Source organism: Eucyclogobius newberryi, unplaced genomic scaffold (assembly GCF_026437365.1).
Source record: "Eucyclogobius newberryi isolate DKJ021-1_F unplaced genomic scaffold, fEucNew1.0.hap1 SCAF_19, whole genome shotgun sequence".
Taxonomy (NCBI): domain Eukaryota; kingdom Metazoa; phylum Chordata; class Actinopteri; order Gobiiformes; family Gobiidae; genus Eucyclogobius; species Eucyclogobius newberryi.
The window spans coordinates 33,385,199-33,403,732 of record NW_027315823.1 but is presented as its reverse complement, the minus strand read 5'-3'; the positions used below and the strand labels follow the sequence as shown (position 1 = coordinate 33,403,732).

At 40.2% G+C, this 18,534-nt stretch overlaps 2 protein-coding genes across 2 annotated transcripts; one reads left to right on the top strand and one right to left on the bottom strand.

Moving 5' to 3' along the window:
• Positions 1–66: 66 nt before the first annotated feature.
• On the top strand, positions 67–18,334 carry LOC140366054 (ras-related protein rab7-like). The gene is made up of 6 exons (XM_072452714.1): positions 67–215; positions 13,677–13,739; positions 14,089–14,215; positions 14,546–14,764; positions 16,061–16,189; positions 16,601–18,334. Exons 1-6 carry the CDS (start codon positions 82–84, stop codon positions 16,691–16,693), a joined length of 765 nt encoding a protein of 254 aa, XP_072308815.1. The 5' UTR covers positions 67–81; the 3' UTR covers positions 16,694–18,334.
• On the bottom strand, positions 1,685–5,540 carry LOC140366314 (fibroleukin). Its single transcript, XM_072452981.1, has 6 exons — positions 5,153–5,540; positions 4,477–4,657; positions 4,236–4,313; positions 4,028–4,140; positions 3,668–3,930; positions 1,685–2,592 (listed from the first exon to the last, which is right to left on the bottom strand). The coding sequence occupies exons 1-6, from the start codon at positions 5,387–5,389 to the stop codon at positions 2,250–2,252; spliced, it is 1,215 nt and encodes a 404-aa protein (XP_072309082.1). The 5' UTR covers positions 5,390–5,540; the 3' UTR covers positions 1,685–2,249.
• Positions 18,335–18,534: the final 200 nt, after the last annotated feature.

The window sequence follows — 18,534 nt, the reverse complement described above, 5'->3', positions numbered from 1 at the left end:
CTTTAACTCGTGTGCTTGATGTTTCAGGGGCTGAGAGGGCCAACTGCTGCCCGGCCAGGGTTTCCGGCCGTGGGGCAACTGATGCTGAGCGTGCCCCTGAGCGTCTGCTATCACGGCGGTACAGAGCGTGAGCCAGGATACTGTGGTGTGTACTGTGGCCTTCTGTTCCTCACATGTCAACCCTGCAGATGGATGCTCACACTGCACATCACACGGTTGGTATACGTTGCACAATTTGATCCTATGACCCTATCATTAAATGATTATATATTTACGTCTGTTATTACAGCTTCTCAATTACCACTCAGTATTATTAAAACCCAAAACATGACATTTTTGAATTGATCAAATTATGAATATGGTTTTGTGTACATTCAATTACTTAAATGACTAATGACTAATAAATGACTCATGAAGGTCATTCGAACATTTTACAAAAACAAATGCATTTTGAAATTTGTTTCTGTCTAAATTTATCTACTCTTATCTGCAATACTCACCTGTTGATTTGTTTTAATTATATTTTCATTTAAAATATATTTTAAGTAAAGTATTGTCTAGGCAAATAAGAGGAACTTTTTTTTTTAATGCTATAGCACTAAATAATATGAACGTGTTGTCTCTCTAGCAGATTTATTGTTAATGAAATGTTATATTGAATACTTAACGTAACCTTTCTACCAGATATCGAGTAAAATCTGTCAACTCTTTGACCTGTGTGTATTTGATCTGTGAACCACCAGGGGGCAGACTGAGCAGCCCTGTGGGGAAGACCAATCATCTAAAGGAAAGTTGATCTCTTTAATAGCTGCTATGGCTGATTGGCCTTCATTACCACTGCTTTATTGGCTCTTGTGAATGTGTGCCTGCTTTTTGTTTGCCAATGCTGGCATATTTTAACAAAATATCCATGGGATAATTCTTCATATTGAAATATAATATGTTTTTTTGTAATTTTATCAAAACGTTTACTTTTAATTTTGCGGCTTATGATGGCAACTGCATTTAAGGGTCAACTTGTGTGTACCAGTTTTGGACATTTAGGAATATCTTATTAATCAATGAATTAATTTGAAATTGCACAATAAATATATTGAGCCTAGATAGACAAGCTAATTTTCATCTGTAGTCCCTGACAACTGTGTACATAAGATGCTCCATGTAACATTTTAAATACAGCTAAAAATGTAGATGAAGATTTGAATTTGAAAAGCATATTTGTGGATGATGAAATGTACCGGTAGTTTAAATCAGTAAGTTTTGTGGAGATTTGCTTGGATAAATGCAGGTGCATCATTGACTCTTAAATACATGACCAGGTTCCAGATTTACTTTAAAACTTTTTATTGAGAGGGATCTCAATATAACATTCTACAATTTAGGGCACAACAATGAAATATATACAATCGTCTGTGGACAGAAGTCAGAGCCATGGGAGCAGGTGAGACAGAGGTGCACAGGACGACACTGTGACTTTAATGTTTTACACTGAAAACATGAATGCTTCTCAACAGCCCACAACATTGAATCAGTGGATGTTCACATTTTTTTATACTATACTTTTTATACTATTATTTATACTATTTCTTTTATTTTTATTATGACATAATATAAGATGACGACTGACCCAAGGCATCTGTATTCAGGATGCATTGTAAAATGGTTTAATTCTGACTTTCCTGTGGTAGAATTGGAGTTGTGTGGCAGTGATTTGAGAATGCTGACCACAGCAAACCACTGTGTCCTTCAGTTCAGCTGTAGTCACATGATGTCATGTGACCGGAATACAGATGATCCCTTTAGTGTAATGCCTACTGTCTACATACTGTTACTTATATAAAGAGTTTACGTCACCAGGAGACTTAATTAGCCCAGCTACACAATACTAACTGTGGGCTGCTCTGTCCAAAGAATACTGGCTCCTGTCAATTGGAGTTTTATGTCCAGCTCCAAAATAGACACCGATCAAGTGACCACTGCATTGCTTTTGGATATACATTGCTGAATCAGAAAATAAAATATGCAATCAGAGACAATAATCATCACATGAGCCAATTGATTATACTGTTTACAGGTACAGTCAGTAAGGTCCAATTCACAGATAAAGGAACTATATGTGTATAAGAAAATCATAGATGATATGGCCATGTATATATTTAATTCCTTAGTGTAGTCCTTGATTGTCATAGCTGCCATTTTTAAACCGTACAACCAGTGCTTTTTTCATCTAACACCTATTTAACCCATCCTCATGCCAGTCCTGGGAAGGTCTTGGGTCTTGTCTTCATCTCGACTCTTTTAAAAGAATAGCGCTGTCCAGTCCGGCCGTCCGTCAGTATGTACCATGTGCCCCAGTAGATCCCATTAGTCACTCCGCTATAGCGCCCACTGTAGTAGTGTCCATTGAGGTTTGCAGCTAAACAGGCGTCAAACCACCAGCCCGCTCCGTAGTACTGGCCGCAGTTCCCAGCGGCGTACCGGTCGTGGTCTCTGTCGGTGGTGCTGAAGGACCTGCCGTCGTGGTTGTAGCGTTTGCTGTAGCTCAGAGCGTTCCCAGCATCGCCAGAGTACTCCTTCACTGTCAGACGAAACCTGTAGAAAGAGCCTTGCCTGAAAACAATGGAGCTTTTTGCAATGCTTTTCTGGCCTGGGACCAACTTGCTTTTGCAGTTTTTAAGCTTTCATGAGATTAACTGATGGCCACAATCCACCACTTGGTTCAGGAAGTGAATTTCCAATACATTTTCACTTAGATACAATTTTAAATGTGTTTTTTGGACTCAAAACACCCGCGTGAGAAACATTATTGACTACAACATAACTGGTAATCCTCTGTCGTGCCTTTAAACCAGGACTATTCAACTTAATTTTCCCTAGGGCCAGGTTTGCACAACACGACATGACACTGTAACAACATTTGAGTTGCACAAAATATCCCCAACATTGTTTCAATAAGCTGAGTTAATACAATAAAATAACTACTGATTAAATTTTTGTGAAAAATAACACAAAAATGTTTTAGCAACATCGATTTGCAAAACTGCCTATCCAGAACTGAACCAGAATCAAACAAGGACTAAACCAAGACCAAACCAGGTCTAAATTAAACCAGTTTAGAAAAAATATATATAGATATTTGAAGAAGATTGTTGTGAGCCGGATTAAATCACTTGAAGGGCCTGATTTGGCCCCTGGGCCTTATGTTGAATTGCCCTGCTTTAAACTCTTAATAATTGAAGTTCTTACTATGGGAAAAATGAATGGGAAATTAACTTGTGGAACTACAGCTGGAGCTTTGAAGTGAACGGGACTGTTGAGCTCCATATCACTCTTTGTAAAGTTTTTAGATTGGTCTGGGCATTAAAAGTAAACTATGGATTATTGTATGACCAATGTGGACCGATATAATATAAAGAAATGTGCCAAATTGCTCTTAACAACCTTAATAATCAACCAACCAACCAACCAACCAACCAACCAACCAACTGACTCTTTAATTCTTGTTGTCATTGGCGTTGTAAATAATTTATTGAAGTGCATTTGTAATTATTTGTTTTACTCTATTGCTGTTGATATAATTTATTTATGTGTCCTGTTGGAAACAATATCCCCCGAGGGACGAAGATCTTGAACACTTGTATTTACACACATCTTTTCAGTGTCCCACCTCTGTGCCTCTGAAGCCACTTTGAAGTTGCTGTACGTGGCCTGTCTCTTCTGTTGATGCCAGTCCTCCAGCTCAATGCGTAACTGGTGTTGTCCCGTGGCTGTGAGGGCGTGAAGGGCTCCGTTCCCCAGCCAGTGCTCCCCCAGCGGGCTCCCAAAACCCTCGCGATACTCCTGCCACGTCCTGTTGAAGTCCACCGACCCATCGTGACGGGCTTGGATCAATGTCCACCCGCCTCCCGCCGCCTCCATGTCGCATTTAGCCTGAGACAAAACAAATTATCAAGTCCAGAGATAGCACGGGCCTGACTAAAAGCAGAGGAGCAGCGTGTGTTTTATGAGTGTGATGGGTCAGAAATACCTCGAGAGCTGGGCCATGCAGGTCAGGCTGGATGGTGTAGATCCCGTTCTCTTTGATCCCGAGACTGTAAATCTCTGCGCAGTCTTTGGGATGCAGCCGCTCTAAAGGAGGGACTTAGGCACAAACGAGAGACTCCACTGTCACTCACAGAGGTCGGTTTGACTGTGATGGAGGTTAACAGTGTAATACGTGAGTGATGTGAGGCTACCTGTGGAAGTGTTCTGTGTGATGCTCTGCAGAAGAAGGAGCAGGTCCTTCTCTCCTTCTCGTCCCACTGCTGCGCTCTCTGTTAGAATGCAAAATGACTCTGAAAATATACACTATATTATTTTTCCTGTCCTGTCTTTAGAGTATTTTGGCTTTCTGTCAATGCAAACCAGTTTCCTTTCAAGGACTATAAAGCAGCTTAGATTTATTCTTTATTCTCTTGACTTTGTGTGAGCTCTTACCCAGTCTCTTGGCCATGGCCCCCAGTGCCTGGCTGTGACAGTGAAGGTCACATTCTGTCAACACTGCGGCCATCAGCGACAGAATTGCCCCCAGAGAGTTTTCCTGGCTCCAGGGGCCCCCAGTTTCCTGAACAGAGTGCATGCAGCGCTGTAGCTGAACCAATCGCTCTTTAACTCCCGTCTGCAAACACAAAGCACCACAGTCTCATGGGAATGTTTGAGCAAGTTGAAGTTGGTAAAGGGGACAAATCCCTAAACTCTGGAGCTGTTGGATGAACATGATGTCAGGTGGACACTAGTCAAAGTCTCTCACACTTACATCAGCCGGTGTAATAATGACACACATGTTCACTATGAGCTCATTACAACCATATGATGGGGACATTTTTAAAACGGACCTAATTTTATCCCATCTTTGATTGTCAACTGCCACCGCTCCAGGACGTGGAGGCGGTGCCAAGTTTAGCACCACTGTCCCTGGAGAGAAGACCCGTATCCCGTGCCAGAGCTCATTCTGAGCTTCACATGTGAATAAACAGTCTGTGACCGCTGTAAGATGATCTCTTACTGAAGTGACTTACTGTCTTTATGGGTGTTTAGTATAATGTTGCATTTTATTATGCTTCAATTGAAGACATGTTATATTATTTCAAAAGCTGTTGCATGGGTCACTCACCTTAGTCTGAGCCTGGCTGATGTCCTGCCTCTGCTCCATCCTCCGTGGTGCGTCTGACTGGAGCGTCCTGCAGCTGCCTGTCCCGGGCTGACCCAAACAGGGCCCTGGGCCCAGAGCAGCCACCAGAGCCTCTCTGCAGGAAGGCTGAGTGCAGGCTGGAGAGGTCTGAGCGGGCATCAGGGCTCCAACCAGCAGAGACATGAGCGGGAGCATCCCACATGTTCCAAAGAGCACCATAGATACAACAGAAAGAGTCACTTGATCCTCAGAGTTGACGTTACTGCAATAACCGGTGCGTCCTTTGTGTATTAAAGCATGTTCCACAGAAGTGGGTGTGTGTCTAAAGCTTGTCCTTGTCCAGTCTGAGGTAGTGCCTTGTCCCAGGTCATGTGCTGGTCCTCTGTCGGCTGCTCACTGTCTGCTGTGAGGGTCCTTTGGCTCAGATTCCTAGATAAGTGCGGCTCTTTTCTGTCTGACACGGACTAATGCACCCACCCCCTGACGCTCACAATCAGTGCATCTCCCTGTGCGCTCTCCACAATCAGAGGTGAACAGTGTGCCACAGGCTGCCCTTCTGTTGGTTTGTAGACTTATTTGGATATAATTTAGTATGTTCATTTACACATTTCTTGCATTCCCAAACCATTAACTCTCATAAACCCACACTTTGACCTGGATACTTGTTGCTGTTTAAGATGGTCCTCCATCTTCTCTGGCCTTGTCCTGTGTCTCACCTCCTTTTGTCTCACAGTGTTTGTGTTTACAAAGAGGTCATAAAATTGGAGTGCTCAATAGGAGGGAGAAGGCAGGAATTCTTCCATAAACAGCAGAGTTATTCCAGGTATCAGGAAACGGCACAGGCACACTTCCACTAACAAGGTGTGCAAACAATCTGCCCCAACAGGGACTTAGTGCCTGAACTTAGACTGGACAGAAAGTGGACGTGACAAGTCCGCTGTGAAACATGTTTTTGTTATTCAGAGTTGAGAATATTTTGAGGTGGAATAGTGATTTTGTGTCGCGATTGTTGACACCATAAACAAAGCAGTGAAATCTTTCATTCAAATAGATTAAATGTATTTTCTGCCATCAAAATCGTTCCAACTTGACCAACTTCCTAACTAACAAACTAAATTACATACCTGTATGTATCTGTATTGTTTATGTTCAGGAAATTAAAAGGGTAATACATTTTTAAGACAAAATCAAATCAAATAGCAAATTATGTCAGCTCAATAATACCGGTACATGTATTTTTGGTCGATTAGTGGAATAAAAAGTGCCATACTGTACTGTCATCTATAAGTAGAATGAATGTAATGTGTGAATTCCATATTCCTTCACATTTATGTTTGAAGTTGGTTGTGTTATCTGCTGATTGGCTTGACGTCCTTTTGCGTTCAAAGTGTTGAGGGAAATGTATTCTGTTCATTACCAGGATATCTCTCACCTGTCTTTGACCTTTCACTGAAGTGCTCCTCTCAACTGTGAACAGAACTGGCTGTGATTGTTTCTTCAATAACGTTGCACTACCCTGCCCTCTAGTGGAGGAAAAATACTTTATGCGCACATCCATTATCATTACATGGGCTATAAAAAACAAGTACAGGACAGCAGAATTTTCTCAAATTACATTTATAGTTTAGTATTTGATATATTATGAATATGTACATTAATAACCATACTTTCATGATTTTGTTTTCCTGACCTACAAGACAAGAACCTATTTACCAACCTGTGTTTTAGTTTATGAATTACATTGGTGATGTGTAATTTGTTGTTAGTTTGTATTCTTAGCAGGTCAGGCAACAAAGAGAAAGGAAAATGCTTGGCCTCAAGTGCGGAATCAAATTAAATTGAGCAGAGGATTCTAATCCCAAAGAATTGTTTTTTACAGAAACAGTAGAGTACATGCCTTCAGATATATAAGAGGTAATAACATTACTGATGAAGTACCACAAGGTTCTGTTGCTGAACCCACTTTTGGGTGAAGCTATATTATGTAACCAGCCAGACATTTATTTCAATTGAAAACCATGTGTTTTATTTATTTGTTGTATTCGTCTTCTTGTTCATGTGCCTACAACTGACTTCATGAATAATGTGCCGTGCAAACACTCAACAGAACAAATTCATATTTGTTTCTGACATTGTATAAAGATAATGCATAATAAACAGTTAAAATACCCTGTTCTGTTTGTGTGATCGCCATGGTTACCACTGCCATGTGGGCGCGGCCTGGTTATTTACGTGTGGCGTCATGACGCCGGGATGTTCCGGAGGAGGAAGTGAAAGAGGAAGAAAACGCGCAGGAGCAGCGGGCAGCTTGGGGGCTGGCAGTTTTCTAACAAAGTGCCAAATTTCCTCTTAATTTGAAGCTTTGTCCTCCTCTGTTTGCTTTAGCACTGTACTTATACTTCGGTCTAACGTGTACTGCATGTGACAGGACTTGCCAAAGCAGCGGGAGCCCGTGATCCAGCCTTGAACTCAGCCCGCTCCACACCGCCTGAACACAGCAGCTAGCCCGGGTTAGCCTGCGGTGGCTCGTCTCCAGACCAAGACTCACAGTAAGTGCATCATGTGACTTTTATCCGCCTGGAATGGAACATCATGTCACGGTTTTGAATCATTTGATGCTAAAATGCTGCAGATGGTATAACAAGTGTTGGAGCAGTTTGTCAAGGGGCTGCGTGTCAAACAAGGCCGATTTGTTGCTCCTTTGGGTCGGATCCAACAGAGGAAAGAGTCGGTGGATGCAGGTCTTTGTCACTTCAGGTTTACGTTTCCAACCTCCACCTCTTACACATTGTGGACAGGGATTTTACATATTTCTTTTGTAAACAGAGGTTTTGACTAGTGTTCAGACTAAATCCCAAGGTACAGTTACATTTATACTTATTCCCAACCTTTTTCTCCGAGCTATTTCTCTGATTGACTACTGCAATATCTGTTTTATAAAGACAAAGGAAATTGTTTATGGATAAACATGTTACAGAGCAGTTATCCTTTTATAATAATAATAATAATAATAATACATACAATACAAATGCGTCTTTGGCCCTGGGTTGGGAATGACTCAGTTTTAGTTTCAAATGTTGTCAACAGCAGTAAATGTTGTTGGCACAGTATCAGGATGTGGTGTTTCTTTTGGCAAACAGAAACATCACATGTCTAATTTAATACGACATAATAAATAAGATTTCTATTTCTTGTTTACAGGTGTAAAACAAAGCATTGATTCAAGTGCTTCAAGTAATGGATTCTAATTTACTTGCTCTGATTTACATTATGCATCCCAATAAACTACAGTTTGAAATATACATATCGTTACTACCATGAACTTCTTTTTATTTATTGTCATTTAAGACTTCATCTATTTGGCCTCTATCTGTGCTGTAAATCCCAGGTATGATCACATATTTTAGAGACATTTTCTGGGGGAATTCATTGACACGGGTCAAACACGTGACTACTGTCAAAGGACTGTGACTCATTATTCGGTTCTGTCACGACTTGTACAACCGGTCTGATCAGTGAGGTAACGTTCTGGGAACTTTAAACAAGTTTATCGAAGATTGTATAACATTGATGACAAGATACAACAAGAGGAAAGGCTTTATAAATGGACAAATTGAAGAGCGAAAGATAAAGTGGTGATGGTAAAAAGTTTGTAGTTTGAATCTTACACTTTCTGGTGGTGTTAAAAAGCAAAACACTTATTCCAATTTGAGCTTCCATGACTCATAAAAGATACAAACAAAAGTACAAAAATATGTTTTTAAATAAATATTATAGTTTATAGTAATAAAATAAATTATAAATTTGCTGCTTAAAATAACACATTTTATTCTTAATTTCACATACGCTTGTCCCCAAAACGGCAACATTTCACTTAACCTGTTTGTAAGCAGTTACAGTAGCCTTAAAAAAAAAAGGTTTGATGTTGCGTGAGACCAGTGATCCTGGTGTTTTGTGCTGTAACTCTGCATTATGTCATTTTACAGCATTAGCTCCCTGTGTCGTTCTCTTTAGCCTCTGTGTCGTTGTCCCTTCATCGTGGACTATCTGTTTCATAATTGCGGTCCTCGGTGGCTGTTTCGAAGCACAACAGAGGAGAGAACGGTGTGTTTTAAACTTACGAGTGTGACTGGGACGCAGAGTTTGTTGTGAAAGAGCTCAGAGGACCGCGAGGATGAAACAAGTCCGCTATGACGGAGCCACGACAGAGGCTGAAGTGAACGGCACACGGAGCTAATGCTGCAAAATGTCTGTAGAGTTGCAGCTAAAAATCCTGTGCTCTTTGACTCAACAAAACTCTTCCCAGTCGCACCCGTGAGTTTAGAACGCGCCTCAGTTGTGCTTTAGTTGCTGCAGGTCGGCGTGAAACAAGCTCTGTGTGAAACGAAAGCATCACAAGTCGTTCCATGTGCCAGAGTCAAGTTTTTTTAAATTGAATATGCAATTATTTTTTATTAAAGGATTTTCATTTGACAGGACAGTGCAACATGAAATGGGGATAAGATAAGGGAAACGACATGCAGCAAATGGTCGGAGCGTCGCACTAAAGAGTTGTTCGACAGGAGGATCAGTGAGGAAATGACCTGCTTTGAGAAGATTTATTTTTCTTTCCATTCTGTGCCCTGCTTCCAAGATTCTTCCTTCTTCTTATGTTAATTATAATATAAAAACATGGCTGCACTCTCCTGAACTAAATCATGTTTTAGCTAAAGGACAGCTTCAGAATTTGGTGACATTTCTAACCCAATGTTGCAACTGCATTTCCTGTGTCATGTTACTCATTGGTAATTCTAAACCTGTCTTGGTTTTGCCTGATGGTCTGTGAGCTCTTACAGTGCAGTGAGGTGTAAAAAGGAACATGCACAATAGCTGCAGTTTCTCTGGTGGGCACTTTAATATAGCCCAATGACTGTAGTTAAGGTTGTAGTTGACTTTTATTTTTCTTTATTGAAGACAGAGTTTGCAGCTAATTGCAAACGCTAACACCTAGATACAGACTGATCCTGCAGAGGCTAAAACACTAATCATGACCAAAGCAGGCTGTGAGGACTGGGCCTGGGCCGTGCCTTTCATAATATATTACCATTTGGCTTCGTGGCAATATTACATTTGTTATACCGTGATATAATTGCACTGCCGTAGCTTTTCCGTGCCGCTGCGAAGGGAGCAAGACGCAGAGTCCAGCTAAATACGAGTGTTAACATCTAGAGACTCATTAACCTTGACAGTGGAGGATCTGCACAGCCTAAAAACACTAAGAATTAACTCTTAACTATCACTGAAATATCCGTAAACAAATTATTGCAAATATTCTAGCTGCCACCGTTAATTATTTTTGTCTTGTGTCTATTATATTGCAGGAATGTATCAATTAGGTCAAATATCGCAGCTATATAGTTTTTTTGCCAGACTCTACAACAAACACTGCTAGCCCTGAACATGTGCAATACTGATGTAACCATGTGCAATACCATCATATTCATGTGCAATACTGAATCAACCATGTGCAATACCTGTAAATAAGAGAGTTCTATTTTGTTTTTATTCAGTTTACTTACCTGCTAATAGTATTACCTAGTCTTGTGCTAGCTAATTTTACTTTATTTTATTTTTTATTTTATTCTATTATCATTATTTTATCTTTTTATCTTTTTCTTTTTATCTATTATTTTGTTTCCCCCCCTCTATTCCCTATTAAGATAGGAGAGGAGTTTTTGTTCATAAGATTTTTTTGTTTTTTATTCATAAGAGTTCTATTAAGTGTTTTTGAAACTTCCTATAATCTGTCCTTTCCTCCTGTTCTACTGCGTTGTAACAACAAAATTTCCCCTTGTGTGGATATTAAAGGATTCTTATCTTATCTTTTTTTAAAAGAACCTAATATTTGTGTATCCCTTAACCGGTTTTGCAAATATTATAGATGTCACCGTTACATATTGACGGGAGTTTTGAATGTAATGCCGTATCACCCAGCTCGAGCGTGGCACAGTTGACTGAAGGAAAACTCTAAAGTGTGAAGCATCTCTGTGATCTGACCCACACTGCTCTCATAAGACCACACGCTCACAGTAGTATCACGCAAAAACAACTATGTAGTACTTGTAAATGGCATATGTGTATGTCAAACGGGATATGAAGATCTAGAAATACTCCAAATGTATTCCACGCCGTCTCGCTTCTACAGGTTACTTTAGTCCTTTTTTATAATAAACCAATAAAGGAATTAGTCGACTGATTAAAAAGATATCAATCGACTTGTTGCTCCACTTGTTCGATAACATCATGGCCACTTCCTGTAAATGTCTTGATTGAGCTTACACTAGGAGTTTGTTTTATTTTCTGTTTCAAACTTCTCTTTTTGCAGCCTTTTACAAACGTTTTTTATTATATACAATTCTCTATATTCTCATTTTACATATAGCAAATAATATGGATAATATACATTTTTCAGTGTTTATTCCACCTTCCTTCAAAGTGGGATGTTGTGCTGTCGCTTTAAAATGTGCAGCAGTCTCTTTTAGATTAGATCCACATTATCAGCACATTACACTTTATTGTCTGCAGTTCTGCTGCTGTCAAAGGTTGAGCCTCGTCAAACTTTGTGGTTTGTCCTGGACGGCCCCACAGTGGGACAGAAGTCAAGCGCGCGCTCTTCATACCTGCAGGCCTCACTTGTAACTCAAGTATTTGTGTTTTACCGACAGGAAATGGATGGGCAAGTGTCAGTGGTGCAGAGTCCAGACCCGATGTTCTTACCCTGAGCTAGGGCCTCACTATGAAGCACAATTGAATCCAAAATGGCAAATAAAATCTCGTCCTTGTCAAATTGCAAAGGGCTTTGTTTGTATAATTGAATGCCTTGTGCAAACTATATAATGCTGTGGAAAAAAACAAGTGCTAACCCATATGCTGGACAGAATAGCCTAGTTTGAAATGGAGGAGAAGAGCAGGAAGGACTTACAGCAAATGATCGGATGAACGAATGATCCGGGCGGCAGGTGGCGCGTTTCTTTATTACCGTAATACATTTCTTTTTGAATCTTTTGGACTCATTCAGAACTAATATCAACGTCCACAATCGACTGCCTTCAACAAGGACGTGACGAATATGTTTTGCTCAGAAATGTTTATCTTCTCGTCGACTTGTTAGTTATTTCTAGTGCACCTTCAAGAGAAAAATGTCGTCTTTGTCCTTGAATATTCAATTATTTTTGTATTCTTTGTTGTAGCCCAAAGTCACTCACATATATACGTATGTAACACTTTCACGAAATGAAATGATCAGCACATTTTTAATTGTGTATCATCAATAGCAGCAGTTGTAATATGTTCTTTATATTTAGTGTTTAGTGTGTAGGTCATTTGTAATATCCTTTTGTGAAATATTGTCAAGCAAGTTAAGTTCCCTGAAAAGAAACCAGGATTATTTGAGTTTGGATAAGATAAAGTCTTTCTGTCCTTATTTCACCAGCTCTTTCACAACTCGGCTGTGAAAGCCACACAAACAGGAAGAACTGACACGGTTAATGTGCAGAAAAGCTCCATTGACCGGAACCTTCTGAACATAAAGCACGTTCCACTCTCATTGGGTAAAGCAAATTATAGTCTAGAGCTGGGAGTCTGTTTTGGATTGATTAAAACAAATTTGTACAAAGATATGTGCAAAACACTCTTCTGATAGTTTGTGGCATTTAGTTGTTTAGTTTATGGCATTTAGTTGTTTAGTTTGTTTCTTTTAGTTGAGTTTGTTGTATTTAACAGGGTAAATGTCCATATTTCAGTCTATTAAGTCCTCTTCTTGACTGAATGTTTTAATATATTTTTAAAACGTGACATTTTGACTACTGCTTTAACGTGTCCTTCCGTTTGACTGGCCAGACTTTTTTTTTTTTTTTTTTAGACGGGAGAGGAAAGTGTGAAACGGGGGATGAGAGAAGGGAGGACATGCCATAAACTGTAGGGGTCAGGATTTTGGGGTGTTTGTGGTATTAAACTAATGTCCATAGATCATTATATTTGTTGGTCATAAACTTCATTATTGATCTAAAACGCCTTCATAATAGAACTGACTGGCTCCGCCTCTTCATCCATGCATTTTACTGTCGCTAACATCAACATGATCCGGAGTCTGAATGTAAAACGCCGGTATTCCCACATTTCAAGAAGGGGACGGGGATAGGGGGTAGGTGAAAACTGAACATTTCTCAGCACTCAAGCCTTAAACTTGGGACAATACAGGATTACTCAAACATGCATCATGGATCAGTCACAAAACAACTCTCAATATTTGACATTTCTGTATTTCTGTGGCTTCGTAGGCAAGACTGATGTGGTCCTCATGATTTGCACATGACTGGAATGATCGGTATTTGAAGTGACGAGCTGCACTTCTGCCTCAGAGTGAACCATCTGCCAGACAAACACCACCTGAAACGCTGCTTGATTTATTATTGTTGCCTTGGCTCATTGTGCGTTTTGATTAAAAAATGTCTGTCTGTCATTACAGCTCTGAGAAAATGTCGTCGAGGAAGAAGGTGCTGCTGAAAGTCATCATTCTGGGGGATTCTGGGTAAGTCACTCGTCTGTTCAGAGTTCAGCCTGGAGAAACGAGGGAGGTGTGAGGAGGAGGAGGGATTACATGGGTTTGATTTGAGTTTGCTTTGACTCGCCATATCAAATGTTAGTGTAAAGATTGTTGTGGCTCAACACTGTAGCCTTCTGATTTGACAGAAGGAGATGAGCCTTAAAAACAGCGAGGTCCAGCACAACAAAACTGTACTGACGATCATTTCTGAAGACGGTTCATGCCAGTTACTCTTATTTTGTCGCAAAAAATGCCCTAATTGAAATGAAATATTACATTAAGAGCCATATTTTGTTTTATTCATATGTATTTTTATTATTTTGTTTGTCTTCAGTGTGGGGAAGACCTCTCTCATGAACCAGTATGTGAATAAAAAGTTCAGTAACCAGTACAAAGCCACAATAGGAGCTGACTTCCTCACTAAGGAAGTGATGGTGGACGACCGGCTTGTCACAATGCAGGTAAAAAAAGAAATGCTTTTGTTAAATATATCATCCTTCTCATTGCGGCTGATTTAGCCCAACCCGCATGACTAAAATGACCCTCACTTTCTGAACCCTTTGGAGCGCAAACAAATGGACTCTTTGTGACACTCGGTAATCTTTGATGTCTGATTTCCTCTCGTGGAAACGAGCTCCGCCCAGACGAACATCAGGTTTCATGGTAACTGCGTGGACATTGTAGAACATGATTATAGTAGCGACACGCATTATAATGCACTCCAAAGTAAGATTGGACATGGATGCATTGTGTTAAGTGCTGGAGCATGACGGACCCTCTTCCTGGTGCAGATCTGGGACACGGCGGGGCAGGAGCGCTTCCAGTCTCTGGGCGTGGCCTTCTATCGCGGGGCCGACTGCTGCGTGCTGGTCTTTGATGTGACCGCCCCAAACACCTTTAAGACCCTGGACTCCTGGAGGGACGAGTTCCTGATCCAGGCCAGTCCTCGAGACCCCGAGAACTTCCCCTTTGTGGTGCTAGGCAACAAGATCGACCTGGAGAACAGACAGGTGAGAACAAAGGGCTCTTACTCACTTCTATTTAAACGTTTGGATTCCACTTCGAGTTCCAAAATGTGCTTCATTTAGAGTCGGTTTAATCAACATCTTTGGGTTTGTCCTTGTTTAGAACTATTATAAACAGATCTGGAGTAGTCCTGGTTTAGATCTGGAGTAGTCCTGGTTTAGATCTGGAGTAGTCCTGGTTTAGATCTGGAGTAGTCCTGGTTTAGATCTGGAGTAGTCCTGGTTTAGATCTGGAGTAGTCCTGGTTTAGATCTGGAGTAGTCCTGGTTTAGATCTGGAGTAGTCCTGGTTTAGATCTGGAGTAGTCCTGGTTTAGATCTGGAGTAGTCCTGGTTTAGATCTGGAGTAGTCCTGGTTTAGATCTGGAGTAGTCCTGGTTTGGATCTGGAGTAGTCCTGGTTTGGATCTGGAGTAGTCCTGGTTTAGATCTGGAGTAGTCCTGGTTTAGATCTGGAGTAGTCCTGGTTTAGATCTGGAGTAGTCCTGGTTTAGATCTGGAGTAGTCCTGGTTTAGATCTGGAGTAGTCCTGGTTTGGATCTGGAGTAGTCCTGGTTTAGATCTGGAGTAGTCCTGGTTTAGATCTGGAGTAGTCCCTGGTTTAGATCTGGAGTAGTCCCCGGTTTAGATCTGGAGTAGTCCCCGGTTTAGATCTGGAGTAGTCCCCGGTTTAGATCTGGAATAGTCCCCGGTTTAGATCTGGAGTAGTCCCCGGTTGAGATCTGGAGTAGTCCCCGGTTGAGATCTGGAGTAGTCCCCGGTTGAGATCTGGAGTAGTCCCCGGTTGAGATCTGGAGTAGTCCCCGGTTTAGTCCTGGTTGTGTGGTCTTTCTCTCTTCCAGATTTAGATCAAGACTTTTCTCAAAATACACAGGAAATGTCCAATGTTAAAACTTAATAACCACAAACTGCCTTGTTGACTCATTTTAACTATACCGTTTTATGCAAATAATGCCTTTTATTTAGTATTTACTGACCTCTGTATAACACATGTTCATTTTGTCTCGTAAACCTTTCAGTTTTAAATCAAATCACGGTGAGTTGAAAAGCGTGAGATGTAGAACCAGTTCATTTGAATAGAAATTGTACCTTTTTAGTTTCCTCATTTACTCCTTGATGTTTTATTGTTGTTGTTGTTTTTTGGAAAGTTACATTTTTGAGCACTCATCCGTCACATCACCAAAGTCAATGTAATAGTACTACGTAGTTTGACAGTACTACTACTTACTTGTCCCTGTTCCTAATGCACTTTCCCAACTCTGCTGCCCCTTGTGGACGTCCAGGTGACCACCAAACGCGCCCAGGCCTGGTGTCAGAGTAAGAACAACATCCCGTACTTTGAGACCAGCGCCAAAGAAGCCATCAACGTAGAACAAGCATTCCAGACCATCGCACGCAACGCCCTCAAACAAGTACGACGCCACACACCTTTTGTATTCAACACTTGGGGGCGGGGCATAGGGGTATGAGTTCCATTCCATCAGAAGTCATGTCATTGTATAATCATGGACCAGCTTTTCGCCACCAAGAGAAGATGTGTGACTTTGTGGAGAATTATCCAAGCTTAAGAGTTCAGACTTCGTTGTGATTGGTTAAATGCAGAGGTGGGCAAAGAAAAGCCAAAAGAGAAGCCAAAGCTGTTCTCAAGTAAGCGCTACAGCAAAACTGTATGACATTGTATAATATTACACGTAGTGAGCAAAAAATGACTAATACGAAAACATTTTGGGGAAACTGTCCAGACAAAGCCACGATGCCATGGCGGTTGTTGTGAGAGTAGAGAACGCGGAGATGATTCACTAACAAACGGGTTTGTCTCGTAGGAAACGGACATGTCGGTGTACAACGAATTCCCAGATCAGATCCAGCTGGGCAACGACAGAGCCAAACCTCCAGCGGAAAGTTGCAGCTGTTAAAAGCCCCGGACCCTGTTTGCTGTCGACGGTCTACTGCACCTTTACTCCCGGGGGAACAGCGCCCCCTACTGGTCTTCCTCCTTCAGCCATTCCACCACAGCCACAGCAACCGTCAATGGAACTCAAACTTATTCCTTATTTACACTTTCCACACGTCAAGTACCCAAAGAATCACACAAGAGGAGACAAAAAGGCCTCGTAATATACATGGCTTTAGTGTGGTCTTCCTCCTTGTAATGGCCGATGTTGAACACAAGATGGCGCTGTATTGTAAACGTGATTAGTGGGAACTCTGGCCCTGTAATGTGACGAGATGTTGACTAACTTTAGCATCCCATCTTAATTCTTCTTTCTTTTCTTATATTGTCAATATAAATCAGTTATTGAATTACATATGTTTATGTATATATTTTTGTTATTTACTGTTTCTTCTGAAGCCATTTTTTTCTTTTTTGTTGTTGCACTTTTTAGTTAAGACATGAAGGGATGGCTGATTTTGGGCAACGTCTGCCTCAACACAGTTTAAATTAAGTTTGGAATTGTACTTGTTACTTCTAGGGCTGCACAATGTTAAGAAACAACGCCTAAGTTTTGATTCCAACTGTTTTCTCAAGTCATAATACAGCAGACATAACATGCTCCTGTGAGAGTGTTGGGTTTTCATGTGATGGGCTGTGGATAAAAAACATTACATACAATAGTTAAATCCTAAACACCAATTATTTTTTACATTAGGTGCTAAAAATTGGGACATAAAAAGTCACATTTTGATTGGTTTACAGTGTTTCAAATGTCTCTCACAGGAAACCATTTCAATAAAATTAGATTTTATGATGTAATGATTGGCAGCACAGGAAAAAAAGTCCTGGGAAACGATGCAACAAGTACACACACTTGTGTTACTTGTGTTGAAGTAAAGACACAACTGCTAAAAACTCAAAGGTAAATAAATATACAACTGCTAAAACACTCCAATAAAAGTAAAGGTAACTATACATTAGCTAATGAACACTAAAGTAAACGTATAACAGCTAAATAATACACAAATAATTTCTCCTGTCAACCCAAAACATTAATATAGTTTACCATAATCTAATGTCACTGAGAACAAATGACAATGAATTCTAATTCACACAAAAGTACTTCCTTTTCTGCTTAAATGCCAAGACAAAACACTCTTTGGTTTTGTTATTGTTTATTTAAAAATGATCCTCTTGCAGCTGTACTAAATATTGTGCAGCTCTGCTTATAAACGTATAAAAGCACTGTACACTTGTTGATTGTAACTCAAAATGCTTCACTCCACTCCACTAATCATAAGTTAACTCCTTAATATATAAACATTTACTTGTACTGCTAGTACTGCTGTAGGTTCATCCAAACCAGTGCTTTCAAGTGTCAAACACGCTCTCACTTGTCCAAAAATGTCCTCTTGTTTTCACTCTCTGCTTGTAGCTCAGGTTGGCGTCATATTTTTACTGGTACATAGTTGTACTATGGTGTATTATAAAACAAATGAGTCAGTTCTTCATAAAACGGTTCAACTTTCTGCCCTGGTAAAACTCCTTATGTAAAATCACTTCAATCTCAATGATGTGGACAAAGAAATTGGAACGACAAATAAAACTATTGAATATATAAGTGTTGGCTGTGGTTCATTTTAGGATAAATCATTTATAATTCTATTAGCATTTTATAATAATGCATATTTCAGCTTCCCATTTATATTTGAAATGTCTTATATATTTTAAATGAAAAAAAAATCTCAATCTCATAATTTGCCTAAATATTTTAATTAAAACTATTTCATAGTTTCCATTTATACTTCTGCCATTTGAATT